We start from the raw sequence: 21,902 nt of genomic DNA, 5'->3' as shown, positions 1-21,902 counted from the left end.
GGTTCGGCTCTACCGATCCTAAGCTTTCATCTCAGACGCTTCTCCTAGGGAGATTTAAGGAGGATCTCAAGCGCCAGCCGCCGCTCTCCCCGGTGCTCGCCCGCCCCTCGCCCACGGGAGACGTCCCCGGGGCGGGCGGGGCGGAAAGGCCCGGGTCGGCGGCGGGTGGGGCCGGGCGGAGCCGCCTCCCGCACGGGGGAGCCCCCGGGCTCGGCCCAGCTCAGCCGCGCCTGCCCTCGGGGCAGCTGCCCGAAGAGCCGGAGAAGCTGCCGGCGGGCGATGGAGACGGGGAGACACCGGGCGAGAGGAGGCGGGGTGGGGGAGGCGGGGAGAGCGCGGGGGCGGAGGCTGGCAGGGGGCGCTGGAGGCAGGAGCCGCCCGTGCGCTCCTCGCGCCCGAGGGTGCAGGAGGCTCTGAAGCAGCGGTCGCACCGCGAGCCTCCGGGGCCCGGCTGGCGGTGGGGCTGGGGGGGGCGGGGGGGGCGCTGCCGCCGCCGGGGGCGTCGCCGGCCTCGGCCCCTTTGTTCTCGCGCGCTCCCCCTCGCCGCCCACTCCCCTGCTGTCGCGCGGCGGCGGCGGCTGCTCCTCCCGCCCGAGGCAGTCGGGCTCGGCGCCGGGGGCGGGAGGGGGCGGGGGGAGCGCGCCAGCCGCCCGGAGTGGGGGGCGATGGCGAAGCTCCGGGTGGCTTACGAGTACACGGAAGCCGAGGACAAGAGCATCCGGCTCGGCTTGTTTCTCATCATCTCCGGCGTCGTGTCGCTCTTTATCTTCGGCTTCTGCTGGCTCAGTCCCGCGCTGCAGGATCTGCAAGCCACGGCGGCCAACTGCACGGTGCTGTCGGTGCAGCAGATCGGCGAGGTCTTCGAGTGCACCTTCACCTGTGGCGCCGACTGCAGGGGCACCTCGCAGTATCCCTGCGTCCAGGTCTACGTGAACAACTCCGAGTCCAACTCCAGAGCGCTGCTGCACAACGACGAGCACCAACTCCTGACCAACCCCAAGGTAAGGACGCCCCGCGAGGGACGCCGGGCTGCAGCCGAGGTCTCGAGGTTTGGGGGAGCCTCGGCGTCGGACGCCGCGCGGGACGGGCTCGCGGTAGGCTCTCGTTCCTAGGGGGAGACGGGGGCGTTGGAGGCTGAACTCAGACCCGCAGCGGACGCGGCCGGGAGTCCCCCGGCCCGGTCCTTCAGGTGGGTTTGCGTGCGGCGGCCGGTGGTGCCCTGAAGCTTTGTCCACACGTCTCTCTTGCCTGGTCTCACATTTCGAGACCTTGGCCCAGCTCCGTCCGGCGCGTGCAAGACGGACTTTGGAGACCTGCAAGGAGCCGAAAGTTAACTTTTCCTCTGGTTAAAGCCAGTGGGTAGCAGGGATCCACCTCCTCGGGCGCACGGTCAAGGTCTGAGCTCCCACTGGCCGCGTCAGGCACTCGCTTTGGGAGGTCGAGGGGATCTTTAAGGCCCCTGGGAAGGCGTTAGAGGGCTCTTTGCCTTTTAACTCGAAACAGACGTTTATAACTTGGGATGCAAAGATGAGGGTTGACAAACGACGTGGAAATCACATGCGAAATTCTGGGTAGGTCTGTTTTGGGGGGTACAGAGAGCTCCTGGTTTTCATGAAATAGATTCTCAAAAGGGTCGCGAGGAAGCCTAGTGACTCTGTGTGTCTAGGGACTATCGGGAGCCATCTGGAGAACAGTAAAACTTACTGAAAATAGAAAACCCTTCGCGAGATGAACCGGATATTCCTTCCCTGTCAACTTTTTTTCGTTCTCTCAAGCAAAAAAGAAAAAACCTGGTTAGGACTCGAGGGATGGAGAGTCGAGAGAGGGAGACTCAGAAAACTGTTCCCAGTACGGGGTGGGGGGGAGGGACTTAGAAAAAGCAGTGTCCTCAGTCTGTGAACTAATTGAGCTTTGTAGTGCACCTGCTTCTGCAAGAAGGCTTTTCTTTCTTTGGTTCTTTCTTTCTTTCTTTTTTCTTTTTTTTGTCTTTTCTTGGTCTGTTTTTACTATTCTAGTTTAACTATTGAGTAAAGGTGTGTTTCTTCTTTAAACTTACTGTCATTTTCCCTCTTTGTAAGGACTCTGTTCGGAGATCAACCAGAAAAAAACAATCCAAAAGGGAATGAATCTTGAGTACACAGGAGAACTTTCTGTTAAATGTGACAAGATGTATTAATACAAAAGTAAACATTTTTATATTAGCATTTTAAGATAACTTAAAACAAACTTAATATTTCTCTGCAGTAGAACTCTAGGTCTTGTTTCCTAAGCAAACAGCAAATTCTTGAATTTGGAAAATTTTAAAAAAAGAATTCCTTTTTAAAAATATGACTCCTCTTTTAAAAAAAGATGTGTTCCTGCTGACAAATAATATTCCTTTACCTTAAAAATAATAATAATAATATATAAGAAGTAAATATAAAAATACATATTTAGATATGGTATAATGTTCAATGCCTTGAAGAAGCCATGTCTCAAAAAAAATATTGTAAGTTAATCTGTTAAAACTCAGAAATTTTAAAAGAAACCTTAGGTTTTAGAAATATCACATTTTTTTCAGGATTAAGCCAGTAATATAAAAGAAGGTGCCAAGCAGTAGTAATGATTTAGAAATTATATGGTAGTTCATTATTTAAGAGGCATTGTTTTAATTGGTGAAACACTGCTAATTAGTTTAAGATAGTTCAGACACTAATAATATATTACATATACATATACCAGTAAATGGCTAATATCCAATTAAGATATTGAGGAGTTAGAATTTACTGCAAAAAGCCTGCTTTGTAATTTCCAGGCAATTTTGAAGGATCTGGCAGAAAAAGTAAATTGAGATCATTAGGACATAGATTTTTAAATCACTTGGAAGCAGTCATAATGCTTTATGTAATACTACAATTTTATCTCTTTTTGTTACAAATAACCTGTTTTCTTCCAGTGCCAGTTCAGATCCTGGCAACAATTGTTTTGAAGAAGTATCTGAACAAAATAACATTTTATAAAGTAAAGTAGTCAAGAAATGACAGAGCTGGAGAAAGATACTTATGCTACCAAAAAGTGATGAACAACGTCCCAGTCAATTTAGTTAAGGTTTCCCGAGCCAAACCAGTCAGTATATACCTCTTTATCCAAATTATGATTACAGTATGCATTTATAGAGCATAAGTCTGTTCTTTCACAGTCACCTTTACACTTTGGACAATTAAATGCTCAATTTGGAAATTCTAAGCAATTAGTGATGGGAAAATTCAATATAACCAAAATATTGTGCCAGAGTCTGGTACAGAAGCAGAATTCGTCCACAGTGCTCTTGTAATTAGGCAATACCCATTGCCCTCTTCTATTGCCTCTTGGGTGCCAGCATCTTTTCTTTGCCTTATGTTGCCTATTTAATGAAGGCTCTTTATGGAATGTCTGGGTTCCCTTCAGTGCCATGGATCCTAATCACCTTCAGCCTTTTCTTTTTCTTGACCCACTACACGAGAAACCATTTAGGAAATCACTTCTTAGGGAAAAAGAAAGAAAGAAAGAAAAGAAAAGAAAGAGACCAAGGACTTTCCTCCACCCCTCCCTTGAGCTTGCTGCATTAATTATAGTAAAAGGCAGGGAAAGGGAAAGAATATTGCAAGTGTATAATTCTTTTTATTTTATTTTATTTATTTATTTGTCAGACAGAGATCACTAGTAGGCAGAGAGAGAGGAGGAAGCAGGCTCCCTGCTGAGCAGAGAGCCTGATGCGGGGCTCTGTCCCAGGACCCTGGGATCCTGACCTGAGCCAAAGGCAGAGGCTTTAACCCACTGCACCACCCAGGCACCCCGCAAATGTATAATTCTTAAGTCACAGACTACTAAGGAAGATAGTGTGAATTAATGTGACCTTTGACTATACTCTCTTTAAAATATCTTTAAGTACTATTCAGCTTATTTATGTTTTGAATCATATCCATATTGTCAAGGGTAATCACTATATCCATCCAGTCATGTAATATAGTATACAAGTTAACTAGTTATACATGGGACAGTGGCCTGCTCTGGGATTTAGCCATAGGGAAATCTAAATGTGGGATCAGCTTCCTCTTGCTACTATTCTCATCACTGCATTATTTCTGAGTGGCTTACAGTTGTGTGGTTTAAGAACTTTGGTTCTTAACCATGGCTGCATATTAGACTCACTGGGTGTCTTTAAAAAGAGATTCTGATGCTTGGGTCCCCCACTCAGGTCTTGGGAGAGTCCTGAGCCTTGGTGTTTTGTTTTTCCTTTTTTTTTTTTTTTTGAAGTTTTGTGATTCTGATCTGTACGCAGAGTCAAAAACCATTGGCTTAGAAAACATACTCTTCAATTGTGCAAGAAAAGTAAAATAAGAACCAAAGGATTCATTGTGATTAAAATTTGTGTTTTTAGGTTAAAAGACGTGACTGATGCTACTGAGTTTTGGGAGTTGGTATAAAAGGAAGGACTCAAGGAAATTCTGAAGAAAAGGAAGAGAAGCATTTAACAGTAGTGTAGAAATGGTCATTTAAAATTGGTTTAGTGTAGGGGTGCCTGGGTGGCTTAGTCAGTTAAGCACCTGCCTTCCGTTCAGGTCATGATCTCAGGGTCCTAGGATCAAGCCCTATAAGAGGGCTCTCTGCTCAGCGGGGAGCCTGCTTCTCCCTCTCCCTCTGTGCTGTCCTGCCTTCTCTCTCTCACATAAATAAATAACATCTTTAAAAATAAAAATAAAATAAAATGGGTAAAGTATAAATGGAATGAACTTACACAGTTCCAAACATTTGATTTTGCACCAGTATAGACAGTGGGTGACAAAGAAAAGATGAATTTTTAAAACTACCTCTTGTATGTGCAACAAGGGAGTGGGTGATTAGAAGCTATGTGTTTTATTTTTGCTCTGAGGTTTTTTTTTTTTTTTTAATTGCTTTCTCTGGTCTGAAAAACCCAGACACAAAGGGAAAAAAGTCTGTTTCTAAGAAACCCGTGTTGTGAAAGAGAAATTCACTGAAGAGAAGAAACACTTTAAGCTTTGAGTGTATCCCCCCAAACTTGATGTCCCTAACTGCGCCTTTGCAGCTTTACAGTCATCTTCTTGGTGTCCTTCACATCCATACTAGCGTGTCCCAAACCCCCCTCCCCTGCCCCCAGCCACACATCCTGTGTAGGAAAGGTGGTCTGCTGGGATTAATTTCTGAACTCCATCCTTGAAATAAATATTCAGTGTGATACACTTTGTGACCAAGGGAGGTCCAGCATATGAAAATGAAATAATAAAAGACTAACCTGAATTGTGACAATTCTTGAATTGTGACAATTGTCTTTATTTCTCTATGATAAAAGTGGCTTGCTGTGGTTTTTCCTCTGGTGAGTCTATTAAATAACTTCTGGCAAATGGGTAAAATTCACTTCTGCCAATACTTGCTTAGCATTTGTGATCAAAGAACGGAGCAGAAAATAGGAGGACATACGAAATTAAGTTTATTCATTTAACTTTGTTAAGTTCCTACTCTGTGCTATGCATGTTTGCAGGTTCTGAGCCTAGAAGAGAGATCAAGTTTATGCTGTCATCAAGTTTATATTTTCATGGACGGTGACAGACAAGAAGGGGATTTATAATGTGATGTCATGTAGTGACAGGTGTAAGAAAATGCAAGCCGCGTAAGGATACAGACGGTGGAAGAGATGAAGGACTGCCCTTTTGCATGAGATGGTCGATTAAGTGACATTTGTACAGAGACCCAAAGAACATGAGGGCCTGAGGAGAGGCATAAAGGACATAAAAGAGTCAATCATGTGGCTACCTGGAAAAATAGGCTGGGGACACAGCAAGTGCACAGGCTTTGGGGCAAGTGCCTGCCCGGCTCCCTGAGGAACAGGGAGGGTGACAGTGAGGCAGGACTCTGGCAAGCAAGATGGAAGACAGCAGGAGGTGAGGTTATGCCTTATAGATCATGATATGGACTTTGGATTCTATTTTACATGTGTTGGGAAGCTGTCTGACATTAAGCAGGACTGAGTTATACTCAGACTTAGGCTTCAACACAATGTAAATAATCCCTCTGGATGCTGAGTTTAGAATAGAATTTGTGTGTGTGTGTGTGTGTGTGCGCGCACGCACGCGCCCATGCGTACGCACAGGCTCGCAAGTGCAAGGTGAGAGATACAGGGGCAAGATTGAAAACAAGGAGTCCAGTAGAGAAGGCAAGAGATGAGGTAACTTCGATCAGGAGGGAGCACTGGTGAAGTTCACCGATGGCCTGGTCGGAGATGACTCCCCAGTTTGTGAAGCACGACTGGGTGAAGGGGGGTAATTTTACTAGATGGTAATCTAGAGAAGAGACACAAAAGTGAGGATGAATCCATGCGATTCTGCCTTCAATGAGAGCATTCTCCAGCAAAGAACACGAATAACTATGGAAGGAAATGCATTGTTAGGTTCTGTAGGGAAGTACAAACACCATGATACGTCTACAGAGGAAAGATTAGGAGAAAAGCTTCATGGCGAATGAAATATTTGCTATGACATTTTGAGAATGAATGGGATTTTAATCTGGGGAGGAAATGTAGGGAGGAATGAAGAGAACATCAAGGAAGAGAAAATGCCAAGAGCAAAGCTGTAGAGCCGTGTGAGTACAGGCTGTTTGGGGGGGAACATCGGATAGACCATGTGGTTGGAACAGCGGGTTCAAAGAATGGAGTCTTATGGCCAAGGCAGGAGAGTAAACTGGGATCAATAATGTCAAAATCTTTGAGAGCCAGCATAGTTTTGGTGACATTGGGATATCCTGATAGGAAAAGTAATGCTCCTCCCTACCAAGATGTGTACATCCTAATCCCCAGAACCTATGACTATCTTACATTCCATGGCAACAGGGAATTAAAGTTACAGGTGGAGTTAAGGTGGCTAATCAGTTGACGTTAAAATAGGGAGATTATCCTGGAAGATGTCGGGTAGTCACAAGGGTCCTTTAATGTGGAAAGAGGAGGTCAGAGTGATGTAATCGGAGAAAGACTCAACCAGCCACTGCTAGCTTTGAATACGGAAGGGGGCCAGGAGCCAAGGAATGTAGGCAGCCTCCCTTTCCAAGGAAGCAGGAAAAGGCAAGAAAATAGATTCTCCCTTAAAGAATCCGGGAAAGAATACAGCCCTGCTGGCATCTTGATATTAGTTCAGGGAAACCCATTTGAGAACTCTGACCACTATAATTTTAAGATAATAAATTTATTTGTGTTGTTTAAGCCACTAAGTTTGTGTTACTGCAACAGTAGGAGTCTTAATACAGAAGCCAAGGAAGGTTTTTGAGTAGGTGAGTAATAATGACTTGATTCTTAAAGCTATGGTCAGAACACTAAAAATCCACCTGTATTACAGCTCTTTAGAAACAATCTCATCTGCAGACTACTAGGATCTTCCTGTCTTGAAATTACTTATCATGATCCATCTCTGAAATCCATTTGCTGGTTATGAAGATTATTCAATTATTTCTAGGATCCCCTAAAATTATATATCTAAAACACTAATCAGAAACTTTTTTACTTTTACAAAAGAGATTTGTTATGTTACAATACATTTTGGTTACATTTTTGGGAAACATGCCTTTATTTTATCACAAACTTACCTCAGTTATAAAGCTTTCTACAGGTCTGTCTGTATACTGAAGCACATGTGAAGGAATATCCATTGATCTAATTCTTCTGTATCCCTCATCTGGTTGATACAGCAGACTAAATGGACTTTCAAACCTTACCCAGTGTCCAGTTTACTAGTTGTAATCTAACTAGATTGCAGCAGCACATATTGATGATGCATCTCATTAGAGAAAATTAAATCCTAGAAACTTAAAAATCTTAAATGTTATAAACTTAATCCGGTTTTTCCTTTGTAATAAATATATTTACATAATTATTTTTATCAGGAGAACTTTATTTTAAAATAGTTCTAAAGAACAGAAAATAATATTAACTAGTGAAAACTAAATCCTCAATTCTGATGATTATAATTGCTTTCTGTTTTCTCTACTTGAAAGATAAAAATGTCAGCAAAATTCATCTTTATCACTCTAAAACCTGGTTCTATTCTGGAACCCTTTATTTTTTTCAGTGGTACCATTATTCTCTGTTATTAATACTCGTAAAAATCTTCACTGCCAGTGTCCTAGTCAAGACCATGATCATTTGCTTTGATTATTTCAGTATCTCTTTGCTGATCTCTGTCTATCTCGTCCATTTTATCCTGCAAACCAAAGGTTCTCAAAGTGTGGTCCGTAGACCAGTAGCATCAGTATCATCTGTGAGTTTGCTAGAAATTCACATTCTCAAGTCTTATCATAGGTTCACTGAATCAGGAACTCTATACCAGTTTCTGACTTAGTAGTTCTGTGTTGAAATTCAAGAATTTGTGCAGTGAAAAATTATATAGTTGGGGGAAATGCTATAAAGCAAACAGTCCAAAAGAAGGCAAGGAAAAAGAGAGAAAGGAATGTGGACAAAAGATAAGATAGTACCTTTAAACCCCAATTTATAAGTAATTATATTAAATATAAGTGACTGACTTCCATTTAAAAGACAGAGGCTGTAGACTGGAAAAAAAGAAAAGCAAACAAACGCAAATACATGCTGTTTTATTTATTTATTTATTTTAAAGATTTTATTGTCCATTTGAGAGAGAGAGCATGAGAAGGGAAAGGTCAGAGGGAGAAGCAGACTCCCTGCGGAGGTGGGAGTCCCATGTGGGGGCTTGATCCCGGGACTCCAGGATCATGACCTGAGCCAAAGGCAGTCACTTAACCAACTGAGCCACCCAAGTGCCCGATATGCTGTTTTTAAGAATCACACGTAAAGTCTAAGGACACAGAACAGTTGAAAATTAAAAGATGGGGAAATATGCATATAACATCAATCAGAAAGAAAGAAGGAAGGAAGGAAAGAAAGAAAAGCTGGAGTATCTGCATTATATACAGTAGACTCTGAGGCAAAAATTTGTTGCTAGATAAAAAGGGACTTTTTGTAATTATAAAAAATTTTAATTCTACATAATGAACAATTAAATACTGGTATATACCTAAAAATATAGCCTCAAAATACTTTAAAAAAATAAAACAACTCAAAGGAGAAATACATGATTCTATCATGATAGAGATTCTAACACACCTCTGTTTATGACTAATAAACAGTCAGGCAAAAGTAATATCAATACATATGTAATAGATTGATTTTTTTAAAGATTTTATTTATTTATTTGACAGAGATCACAAGTAGGCAGAGAGGCAGGCAGAGAGAGAGAGGAGGAAGCAGGCTCCCCACTGAGCAGAGAGCCCGATGCGGGGCTCGATCCCAGGACCCTGAGATCATGACCTGAGCTGAAGGCAGAGGCTTAACCCACTGAGCCACCCAGGCACCCCTATAATAGATTTAAATAACATGTTTAACAACAGACTTGGCTAACATATAGAGTAGTGTATCCAGTTGTAGCAAGGTGCACATTATTTTTTTTTAAAGATTTTATTTATTTATTTGACAGATAAAGATCACGGGTAGGCAGAGAGACAGGCAGAAAGGAGGAAGCAGGCTCCCCTCCGAGCAGAGAGCCTGACATGGGTTTGATACCAGGACCCTGGATCATGACCCGAGCTGAAGGCAAGTTTTAACCCACTGAGCCACCTATGCGCCCCAAGGTGCACATTATTTTAAAGGCTCCTGTAACATTTATAAAAACTGATCATACCCTGGGTCATAAAGTAAGCCTCAACAAGAGTGAGATAATAAAGATTATATCCTCAGGGAAATTAAACTAGCAATTGTTAAGTTTTACTGAAAGACATAGAAAATGTAGGAAGTTCACCAGGGAAAGAATGAAATTATGAATAAATGGTGCTTGAACAATTAGCTCTACATAAAAAGGAAAATGTGACACATACTTCACACTCATAAAAACCAGTTCCAAGTGAAAGAAAAACTAAATATGAAGAAGAAAACTAAAACTGTCAGGAGGTGCATGGGAAAATATCTTTGACATTTGAGAAATATTTTCTGAAATGAGACTAAAAAAAATTATAAGAGGAAAAGATTGATACATTTGAACACACTAAAGTAACAAATTCTATATGACTGAAATAATTATAAACAAAGTGTAAATATAAGCCAAACTCTAGTAAAAAATAATGGTAAAACAAATAATAAACAATAAACAAAAATGAAAATGTCTACAAATCATTAAGACAACACATGTCCATATATATAAATATATATGTGGACATATATATATACATATATATGTATATATATACACATATATATACATATATATGTATATATATAAATATATACATATATATAAATATGAGGAACTTCATTGCAAAATTGTGTGTAGTAGTGAAAAGTAGGAACAACCTAATTGAATTAATTAAGATATTGGTTGGAATGCTTTAACAGGAACCTAATCACAGTGATCTAAACAAAGCAGGGATTAGTTTTTTGTTTTTTTGCTTTTGTGAATATCTGAGCTTGTAGGCAATTCATGGGGCTGTGCCAGTTTGATGTGGAAGGTTATTCAAAGACCCAGGTTCCTACCATCTTGTTGCTCTACCATCCCTTAACATGTATTTTACTAACATGATCGTATCTGCCTTTCAGGCAGTAGGACAGGGAAAAAGAGAAAATAGAGGGCAGGCAACTTTCTTTTAAAAAAGAATAGCATGTAATTCACGTAAAATGATATTTGCCCTTTTACTAGGTACAATTTTTAGTATAGTCCCAGAATCATGCAATCATTGTCACTGTCTAATTTCAGAATATTGTCATCACTCCCCAAAGGAATTCCATTAACATTAGTAACTCATTCCCCATTCTCCTAACTTGGTCATGATATATAAACCTTTTTCTATGTTCCTAGATTTGGTTTGCTAGCATTTTATTGAGGATTTTTGCATCTGTAGTTATCAGGTATATTGGTCTGTAGTTTTCTTGTGATGTCTTTGTCTGAATTTGGTATGGTAATAGAATTAGTTGGGAAGTGTTCCCTTCTATTGTTTGGAAGAGTTTGTGATTATATGACATGATCAAGCAGGATTTATTCCAGGAATGCAATGTTTGTTCAATGTACTAAAATCAATCAATGTAATACACCATATTAATAAAACAAAGGACAAAAATCTGATTATATAAGTATATGCAGAAAAAACATTTCACAAAATCCTCTTATGATTAAAAAAAATCAATAAAACTAGGAATAACAGAGAACTTCCCCAACCTGATAAAGAGCAACTACGAATAGCTAATATACTTAATGGTGAAAGACTGAAATCTTTCCCCTTAAGATCAGAAATAAGACAAGGATGTTTACTCATGCCACTCCTGTTTGATGTTGGAGCTTCTACCCAAGACAGTTAAGCAAGAAATAAAAAGACAGATTGGAAAGGAAGAAATAAACTACCTCTATTTACAAATCACTTGATCTTGCATAAAGAAACTCCTAAAGAATCTACCAAAAACAAAAACCTAACTATTAGATATAATAAATTCAGCAAGACGACAGAATACAAGGTCAAGGTACAAAAATCAATTGTATTTTTATATACTAACAATGAACAATCAAAAAATGAAATAAAAAACATTCTATTTATACTATTATCAAAATAGTAAAATACTTAGGAATGTACTTCACAAAAAGAGTATTTTTTACAAAAGAGTGAAAGATTTGTGCCCTGAAAGCTACAAAACACTATCAAGAGAAATTAAAGAAGACCTAAATAAATGAAAAGTTATCCTTTGCGGGTTGGAAAACTTAATATTGTAAAGATGGCACACTTCCCAAATTGGTCTGCAGATCCATTAATATCCCTATCAGTTGGGTTTTTGTTTGTGGAAATTGACAAACTGATCCTAAAATTCGTATGGAGATTTAAGGGACTCAGGATAGCCAAAATAATCTTGAAAAAAGAGAACAATGGTGGAAGTGTCACACTTTACAATTTTAAAATTTACTGGGAAACTACAGTAATCAAGACTGTGTGGTACAAGGCATACCAATCTATGAAACAGAATTGAGAGTCCAGAGTAAATGAACACATTTATGGGTAATTGATTTTTGGCAGTTCTGTCAAAAGCACTCAAAAGGGAAAGAATTGTCTTTCAACCAATAGTGTTGGAACAACTGTATGCATGCAAAAGAATGACATTGGATTCCTACCTCACACCATATACAAAAAATTAAGTTAAAATGGATCATAAACCCAAATGTAACAGCTTAAACTATAAATCTCTTAGAGGAAAACAGAAGTGTAAATCTTTATGACTTTGAATTAGGCAGTTTCTTAAATATGGCACAAAAAGCCCAAGCAACCAAAGGAAAAATTGATGATTGGACTTAAATACAATTAAAAACTTGTGTTTCAGAAGATACCATCAAAAAAGTGAAAAGACAGCCACAGAAAAACATCTGCAAATCATATATCTGATAAAGATTAAATATCCAAAAAAAAAAAAAAGATTAAATATCCAGAATAAAGAACTTTTACAACTCAGCAATTAAAAAGACGGATAAACCAACTGAAAGATAGGCAAAAGATATGAATAGATATTTTCTCAAAGAAGGTATACAAATAGCCAAACGGCACATAAAACGTGTTCAAACATGTACAGGGTGTCTTCTTGGGGTGATGAAAAACTTCTAAAACTTGTGGCAGTGATTGCACACTTCTGTGAATCTACTAAAAACCATTAAATTGTACATTCTACTTTTTTACATTTTTTTAATTGTAAAATTCAAATTTTTGAAGGTTTTATTTATTTGAGAGAGAGTGAGCAAGAGAGAGAGAGTAAGAGAGCATGAGTTGGTGGGGAGGAGCAGAGGGAGAGGAAGAAGCAGACTGCCTGCTGAGTGGAAAGCCCACAACGGGGCTCAATCCCAGGACACTGTGACTATGACTTGAACCAAAGGCAGATGCTTAACGTACTGAGCCACCCAGGTGCCCCTGAATTGTACATTTTAAATGGATGAATGAAATTGGTGTGTGAATTATATTTCAGTAAAGCTGTTATCAGAAAAAAACGCTGAAAGGAGATTTGCTTTGCAAATTTTGACATTTCAAGTCATTCATAAAGACGGGTCTTACTCAGTAAATGATGTTAAAACTTCCCTATTATTTGGAAAAATATATATTTTAAAATACTAATTTTCCAAATAAAATTTATTTGGAAAATACTCAGAAATTATTGGAAAAAAGGTGCGACAAAAATAAGATATAATTTTAATTAAAATAAAACTATAATTTTGATGGAATAAAAATTTTGATGTATAAAAATAAACTGGGAAAATAATAAGATAAAATATAGGTAAATATTTACATAATTTTTAGGGATATGCAAGCCTTTCTAAACATGACACCAAAGGCACAAATCATAAAGGAATGCACTGATTTGTTTAATGACAATAAGAAAGGCTTATATGTTTAAAAAATTAAAATTTAAAGAAAGATGACAAACTTGGGAGAATATTTGCATTGTGGTAGAGAAATGATTCAAAACCCAACATATGAAGAGCTCTTAGCCATAAATGGTCATCTCTTCAGTAGCACAGTAGACCTGATGATTAATTTTATGTGCCAACTTGACTGGGTTAACAAATGCCCAGAGAACTAGTAAAATATGATTTCTAGGTGCATCTGTGAACTTGTTTCTGGAAGAGGTTAGCATTTGAATCAGTAGTCTCAGTAAGGAAGAACCATCCTCACCAATGCTAGTGGACATGATCCAAATTGTTGAGGGATTAAATAGAACAAAAGAGCAGAGAAAGGGCAAACTTGCCCTCTGCTGAGCTGGAACACAGTATTGGTGTCCCTCTGACTGGGGGCCTTTACACTTGAACTGAATTATACCACCCGCTTTTCTGGGTCTCCATCTTGTGAGCAGCAAATTGTAGGATTTCCCTTATTGTATGAGCCAATTCCTCATAGTAAATCTCTTATATGTCTACATGTACACTGTTGGTTCTATTTTTCTGGGGAACCCCGACTGATACACAAGGTCAGAGCGTGAACAGGCAGTTTGGTGAAGAATTACAACTAAGCGGACACATGGAAAATGTGTGTAGTCTCACTAATATTCAAAGAAACTCCAATTGTAAACGTTTCCAGGTCAATTCTATGAAAATAGATAACTTTAATCCTATTTTATTTTATTTTTTAAATTATTTTATTTTATTTAAATTCAGTTAATTAACATATAGTGGATTAGTTTCAGAGGTAGAGTTCAGAGATTTCATCAGTTGTATATAATGCCCAGTGCTCATTACGTCACATAACCTGCTTAATGCCCATCACCCAGTAACCCCATCCCCCACCTCCTCCACTTTAATCCTATTTTAAAGTGTGCCAGAGCACATGAGAAACAAGGAAAACTTCTGAATTTTTTTTTTTATAATTTCAAGAATGTGTTGAAACAAACACCTGTGATAGAACACATGTTCAGATGAAAATTATGGGACAACTTTACTTAATATTTACACAAAATCCTAAGTGAGAAAACAATGTAATCACAATGATGGAAGCACCAGAGGTTTAAATCTTTCTTTTTGCTTATTTATATTTTCTAAAATATTTTTTTGAACAGTGTCACATGCCTTATTTTGTAAGCCTAAGACAGCACAAAAGTGATGAGGTCTTGTTTCTACGGTTATAGATAATGGGTCTGTCATTGATGTGGGTCTAATTGCATAGATTTTCACAGATTGAGTTGACACAAATTACATATGTCTATACCCCAAACATACCACAAATTAAGTCAAAAGAGACAAAATGAGAAGGGAAATTGGCGATATGTGATAAAGATTAACTTTTTTGCTATGTAAAGACTCTTAAACATCAGCAAGAAAATGACCATAACGGGAAGAGTTCGTGGATAGTCAGTTTGCAGGAAAGAAATACAAATAGTTTTCAAATATAGTAAAAAAAAATTATCTCCATTTTAAAATGCAAATTAGGGGCACCTGGGTGGTTAAGCATCTACCTTTGGCTAAGATCATGATCCCAGGGTCCTTGGTTGGAGCCTGGAGTTGGTCTTCCTGCTAGTGGGGAGTCTGCTTCTCCCCCTCGCTCAGCCCCTCTGACTCCCTAATTCTCTCTCTCCCACACCCACACTCTCTCTCAAATAAATAAAAATCTTTAAAAAATGCAAATTAAAACAAGAAGTCCCCTATTTCACCTATCAGAAAGTTTAATTATACCAGATTACTTTTTATTTTTTTAAGGATATGAGGATAGGCACTCTTGTAAACTTCTAGCAGAATTGCAGTTGATACAGTCTCTTTGGGACACAGTAGTCATAAATTTTGAGTGTATACACACTTTTATTTTTCCTGTTCTCACATATGTATATACAGATGCTTGTAAAAGGAATTTTGTTGCTCCTTTGGAACTTCAAAAGACTGGAAACACCTTTAATGTTTTTTAGTAGAGGACAATTAATAATTCTTGCATATCCATATAGTAGAATTGAAAAAAGGATGAGCTAGATCTTTCTGTGCAGATATGAGAGCACCAAGGTATATTGTTAAATGAAAGAGAAAGAGAAGAGTGTACTCACATTCATGTTAAAATCAAATGTAGAAAACACCTGGAAGAATGTATAACTGTTAAGTATGTTTGCCTGGGGGTTTTACCTTGTGTATCTATTATGCTTTATTTTAGCAATTTGTTTAAAAGGTTTTATTTATTAGAGAATGACAGAGAGAGAGCATGCACAAACAGAGGGGAAGGACCATGGGGAGGGAGAAGCAGACTCCCTGCTGAGCAGGGAAGGGGGGGATGGGGGTTGGTGCAGCTCAATCCCAGGACCCCAAGATCATGACCTGAGCTGAAGGCAGATGCTTAACTGACTGAGCCACCCAGGCACTCCTACTTTATTTTTTAATCAAAGTAGTAGTATGACCTTGGAAGTTACTTAACCTCTCTGCCTCAGTTTTTTAATCTGTAAAACGAACTGTAATAGTATCTATCTCATTGGGTTATCAGGATTAAATGAGTAATATGTGTGAAACACCTTGAATAATGATCTCACATGTAGTAAACCTTTGATGAATATTCGTTATTGTTATTATGAATGTAGTTTAACAAATCATGTAATGCAATAATTTTATTGGGAAGGGGTACTTCTTTATTGAGATGCCTCTGTCTCAATCCGTTTTGCAATGCAGAGACAATATTTTATTGTCAGTGTAAATAATTTTAGTTTATTTTCTCTAATATTTATCTCTGTGTCTCCAGCTAGTAGGCTCTCTGATGTGTATATTCGAGATACCATTGACAACACATAATGGAATATGAGGATTTAGCTTTCTTATACCATCCCCCCATTCCACCTCATTTTTCTGTCCTTCATCCTTTAAATATGGTTCTATCATAATTTTTGGCTAAACTAATATTGAGCGTTAACTTATTTTAACTATGTAAATTATTGTTCATTTCTATAAATGTTTATTTTCCTTGAGCTGATAGTCATCCCCTTTTCATATATTCTTACTTTCCTATGCACCTTTCTCTTCCTTTTCCAAAATTTTCCCACAGAGTCATAAAACTACTTTGTACACTATTTTTCATATGACTATTCGTAACAGGTAACCATTTAGCTCCACTTTTTTCTCTTTAAAGAAATCTCCTGGGATGCCCTTTCTAGATTCCTTCAGCCCACTACTGCCCTGAATTGAACTGGTTACACCTTAGGCCTGCTGTGTCTTCCCCATGTTGAGTGCTGTGTTCCCTTGACCCAGTGCCTTCCTATTTCTTGATTTATACCTTTGTTTCAGTGGAGTATATCCTCAAATAGCTTCCTGAGAAAGGATGCATGGGAAATACAACTTTTAGATTTTATGTTTTGATCAGAGTTCTGTTTCTGAGAATTTAACCCGGTCTCATCCCTTTAATCAAAACACAATTTTATTAGGCAGCGTCCATAACTTAGTGTACCTCTGTATCTTCAACATCTTTCCTTACAAGAGAAACAAACAACCGGAAGTTCTGCTCAAAGTGAGGCTCACTGAGCTCCGATTTTTTCCATCCATCCAAACTGGTCAAGAACCCACTAGCACACCTTAGGGTACTCCTGGGGGGCATGTATAGCCCAGTATTAGAAAAACCAGCCTAGACTAACAACCGTTTATGTGGACAGGTTGGGAAAGGCGGTAGTATATAAAGAGAAGGTGCACTGGGAGTGTGAACCATTTGCTTGTGACACTTCCCAGCATGACCTGCTTCAGTCCTGTAAATGGCACCCTTCTGTTTTAGTGGGTCAAAAAGCCCAGAGTACAACGGCGGCATGGTTACTTGATGTTCCATGCTTACACAACCTGACCTTACTGGCACTCAGGACCAAATCCGTGGTTTCTTAGAAAGAGAATATTTGCCAAAGAAAGCATGGGTTTGCTGTATGTCACTAGGGTTCTCGGTGGGCTCCATGTACCCCCCAGTCTGGCACAGACCTCATATTACGGTTGGAGGCACTGGGCCAAAGAGGTGAATCGAGAGGGCTGGAGCCTGGAGCAGCTGGAGCAGGTTCTCCTCCAGCTGCCGTGGAAAGCAGTGGCATTATGGTGCGCTCAATAAAGGCTCGGAGTAGCAATCTCAAAAGTGGGTCTATGATTCTGCCAAAATATAAGGAAGTCCAAGTATTGTGACTCTTTCTAATTATTAAGGAGCGAAAGATGCAGAAACCCGTCTTTCACTTTGGAAGGGATATTTAGAAATTCCCTAGACCACTAGACTCCCAGAAGCATCACTGAGGTGGCAGCCCCCTTCCCCCAAATTTCCTACTCACTGGCACACCTGTGTTTCCCAAAGAATCTAGGGCACTTTGTACTCCCTGCTTCCAGGTGCAGTAATCAGTATGATATCACCAATGTACATTGTAATGTTCTGTGGGGTAGAGGGGGTCTGTGTCCCCGTGGAGTAGAGCGTAACAGCCAGAGAGAGTTGAGGTAGTGCTGAGTGAGACAGTCCTGAATAAGACTGGAGAGTCTGCACCCTCTTGGCCAGGTAAAAACAGCCTCTGATACACTTTTTCCGCAAAGATGGAGAGAAAAACATTTGCTAGATCAATCACCATAGAATGGTTTCCAGAGGTAAGTGCTGAGTTTGCTCCAATAAACAGACGATCTGAAATGGCCACCATGATTTCATCTAATGATACAGCCATTCTCCAAGACTTGTCAGCCCTCTTCAGGAGCCAAATAGGCAAGTTAACTAGGGACATGATAGGAATCCCACTCCTGTAATCTCTGTGACTTCCTAGGGTGGCAATACTGGTCTGTTAGTTTACTATTTGGGGAACAAGCAGGTAGTGTCAGACTCATCCACAGAAAAAGCTTCTGTCTGTGAGTAAGGGGGTCAAGGGAGGTACTGAGGACTGATGTTAAGTACCATGTGCTGCATCTATACCTTCGAGATCTATAGGAACAACCACAATCTCTGGGCCCATCATAATGCCAGCTTGGGCCAAAGCTCCATTTTTCTCCTGATGCTATGAGCCCCTGTTGTGAGCACAGTCGTACCTCAGGCCCTCAGGGTTAAAGGTTAGCACAGAGCCAGCATCCAGTTATACTCTAAGTGTCTGCCCTTTCTGGACAAGCCAAAAACCAGACTGTTAACTACAGAGGACAAACGTTGGTTGCCAGAGGAGAGGTGAGTCTGGGGTGGGTGAAATAGGTGAAGGAAATTAAGAGTACGAGTAACGTATAGAATTGTTGCATCACTGTATTATACACCTGAAAGTTATCTAACACTGTATGTTAACTATATGGAGTTAAAATTTAAAAAGGTGAAATAAATGTCTGCCCTTTTGCCCCTACCCAGCTGCTCTGGTAAATGTCTGCATGTTCTCTGGGGAAAGGTTAGAGGATTTTGAGTAGGTGTTACTTCAGGCACTATGAAGGGGTCTGTCCCAAAGGATGACCAGCCTCCTCTTTATTCAAGGAGCTTTTGGCCTGGGGACTGGATGAGGAGCCCTCTCTTATGTCACAGTGTCTCATTGGACTACATTTCATCAGACCTCAGGTTTTTTCAGGTATGTAGTTCAAGGAGAACCTTAAAAGGTGTTCATCTTTTTAGTCCCAGGTGCCCTATGATCTGTTAGCCACTGCCAAGTACCCCTGTGGATTAAATTATTTTTATTATGCTCACAAATTCTGTGGGCCAGAAATTCAGACAGGGCACAAAGGGGACAGCTTATCTCTGCTCCATGGTGTCTGGTCCCAGGGCTGAGGCTGGAATCATTTGAAGGCTTACTTACTTACCTATTGATGCTGGCTTTTGGCTGGGGGTCTGGGATCCTCTCATCATGGGCCTTTCTGTGTGATCGCTTTGCATGGGGCAGTTTTGGCTTCCTCGTGGAATAGTGTCCAGATTCAGGGGCGGGCACTCCCAAGAGACAGTTGCAGGCAGAAGCTATGCCACCTTTTCTGATTTAGCCGTGGAAGTCACACAGGATCACAGGCTCATCCATATTCTAGGGAAGGAAAGATAAAGCTGCACCCTGAATAGAAGAGTGTCAATGTCACACCGTAAAAGCCTGTGAAATGGGGTAAATATTCGTGTAGCCATTTTTGGAAAACACATCCTGCCACGAGTAGGAACCATCAAGTTTTTTATCACCATCATCTCTCAATCTTGGTCCTCAGGGACTTAGCATGGATAGGGCTTGTTGGTCTCCATGCAGAAGTGATGGCTATAATATTTCATTAAATATACATACACACACTGAAATTTGTGTGCAGTATACAATACAGTACGCAAATAATTCCATCAATGAGACATTATCTGAATGCGTGCGTGAACACTTAAGAAACTTTTATTTCAGTGTTCTATATGGTTGTGAGGATTGGTCCTCCCCTCAAAGATTTTGAATTAGGATCACACACCATGGAACAAATTTTTACATGTACTATCATTCTTGTTGTAAGTAATAACTATTGAGCTTTTTCCAAGTTAAACTTCTTGTTTTGGTTTGACTTTTTCTATTTAGATTCGCTCTCTTTTTTAGTAAAGACACTGTATTTTTATTTTCTAATGCTAATGCTGAATAAACTATTTTCTCTTGAAAGTGGAATGTAATTTGAAACTTTTCTCAGTTTTAATAGAATCACCAACCTGAACAGTCTGCTCGAATCCAGAAGTTAAATGAATATTACTAAATTACAGAATGCAGATAGTATCAACGCATGACAATAAATTCTAACTAAAAGAGCATTGGTGGGTGGGTGGAAATACTATGCAGAAGGTAGTGAGCAATTTTTCATTGAAGCCTTTAAGGAGAGAGGAACAATTCTTCAGTGAGTAGTAGTTCAGATAATTGGGCATTTTTCAACACCATCCCCCATGCCCCTTATCCTCTAAGCACATTAGATGACTCAGTCTTTCTGGAACATTTATACAGACAAAGTCATTGCACACTCCATTTCTTCTTTTTGGAATGTCACCTTCCCAAGACATTCTCTGAGAAGCAAACTCCTGGTCAAACTTAAAGACACAAATCAAAAATCATCTCTTCTGGGAAGCTTCTCTCATACTCACAAAGCCCAAAATCTTCACTTCCTCTTCTATAATCACAAAGCACTTTGTGAATAAGCTACTACTACTACATTACATGCTCCTGGGAAGGGAGGGGAGAGACAAGAAAAGGGTGAGTAATATCTAATCTTTGTACTCTGTCCAGTACTCAACAATCAAGAATGGCTTGTTGCATAAATTATCAGTTCTAAAAAGTTGTTATTCCAAGGGAAAGGAAAGCTGTTAAAAATACAGATTCCTGGTCTTACTGAATCAGACCCTCAGGAGGGTAGATCTTTTTGATGAACGACCCAAGTGGTCCGTGGGACAGACTTTGACGAACACTGTTCTAAGGTGGGCACCACCCTGGACCTGCTCAGCCGATTCTGTCCGAAGAGCTTATTTTAGTTTCTCCTGTTCTTAGCTAGCCTTGCTTTTTATATTTTCTAAGCCATTTGTTTGACCTTCAAGTTCTTTCACAAGATTATTTTCATTTAGCTTTCAGATATAGATACACATTCTGGATCCCCGCCCTAGAATTAATTTTTTTTAGATGACATATAATTTCATATGTGTTTGTTAAATTAACTTACACTCATAAGGTGTGTGTGTGTGTTCACAAGTAATGAAGTTGAGGCCTATGAAACAATATGGAGTTTATTAATGGCTCAGTTACAGTTTTTATTCCATAGTGTTTTCCTAATTATATGTTTATATTGTCAAAAATGTCATTAAAGTTACAAATCATAGCTGACATAGATATCTTACAGATATTACAGATATTACAGAAAAGAGGGATTATAGTATAAAATACAATTAGACCTATGTTGTGATAGATAATGTTTTCATTAGTTATTTTTGGGTTTTAAAAAAATTTTTAAGTAATCTCTCCACCCAATGTGGGGCTCAAACTTACCATCCCCAGATCAAGAGTCGCATGCTCTACTGACTGAGCCAGCCAGGCACACCAAGAATTCATTTTCTAACCAAGTTTACTTTGGAAATTATTTAATCAGCTAAACCCATTCTAGTGTTAAGTCTTTTAATACTATCCTCCCTAACCAAATAAAGTCAATAAAGAAACTGGAGGAAAAAAGCAGTTTCTCCATGTCTGTTTCTTAGATAATGCCTAACATAGAACTTGCTCCCCAATGTTTAAACGGACCACGTGTTTTGTGCAATTGTTTTTTAAATGACTCAGTAAAGGAAGAAAGTGATTTCTGCCTACTCTGCCCACATGATTGAAATGCAATCCTCAAGACACAAAAGAATACACTCAAGAGGGTACTATTAAAATATAAATCCATTGTGATAGGCTGAAAAGAATGGTATTATAAATCCTGATAATTCCTAAAATAAGATAATGGAAAAATAAGTCATAA

General features: G+C 39.5%; 1 protein-coding gene across 1 annotated transcript in view; it reads left to right on the top strand.

Annotated features, from left to right (window-relative positions):
- The first annotated feature begins 645 nt into the window (after positions 1-645).
- KCNMB4 (potassium calcium-activated channel subfamily M regulatory beta subunit 4) overlaps positions 646-21,902 on the top strand; it is a 61,962-nt gene continuing 40,705 nt past the window's right edge. Inside the window, exon 1 of the mRNA XM_080811583.1 lies at positions 646-1,001. Coding sequence (XP_080667709.1) covers positions 666-1,001 — 336 coding nt within the window. The 5' untranslated portion in view covers positions 646-665. The remainder of the gene's footprint in view (positions 1,002-21,902) is intronic.

The sequence above is a fragment of the Martes martes genome, assembly GCF_963455335.1.
Source record: "Martes martes genome assembly, chromosome: 8".
Taxonomy (NCBI): Eukaryota; Metazoa; Chordata; class Mammalia; order Carnivora; family Mustelidae; genus Martes; species Martes martes.
Note: the sequence above shows the minus strand (reverse complement) of the source record. Positions and strands in the feature narration are given on the sequence as shown.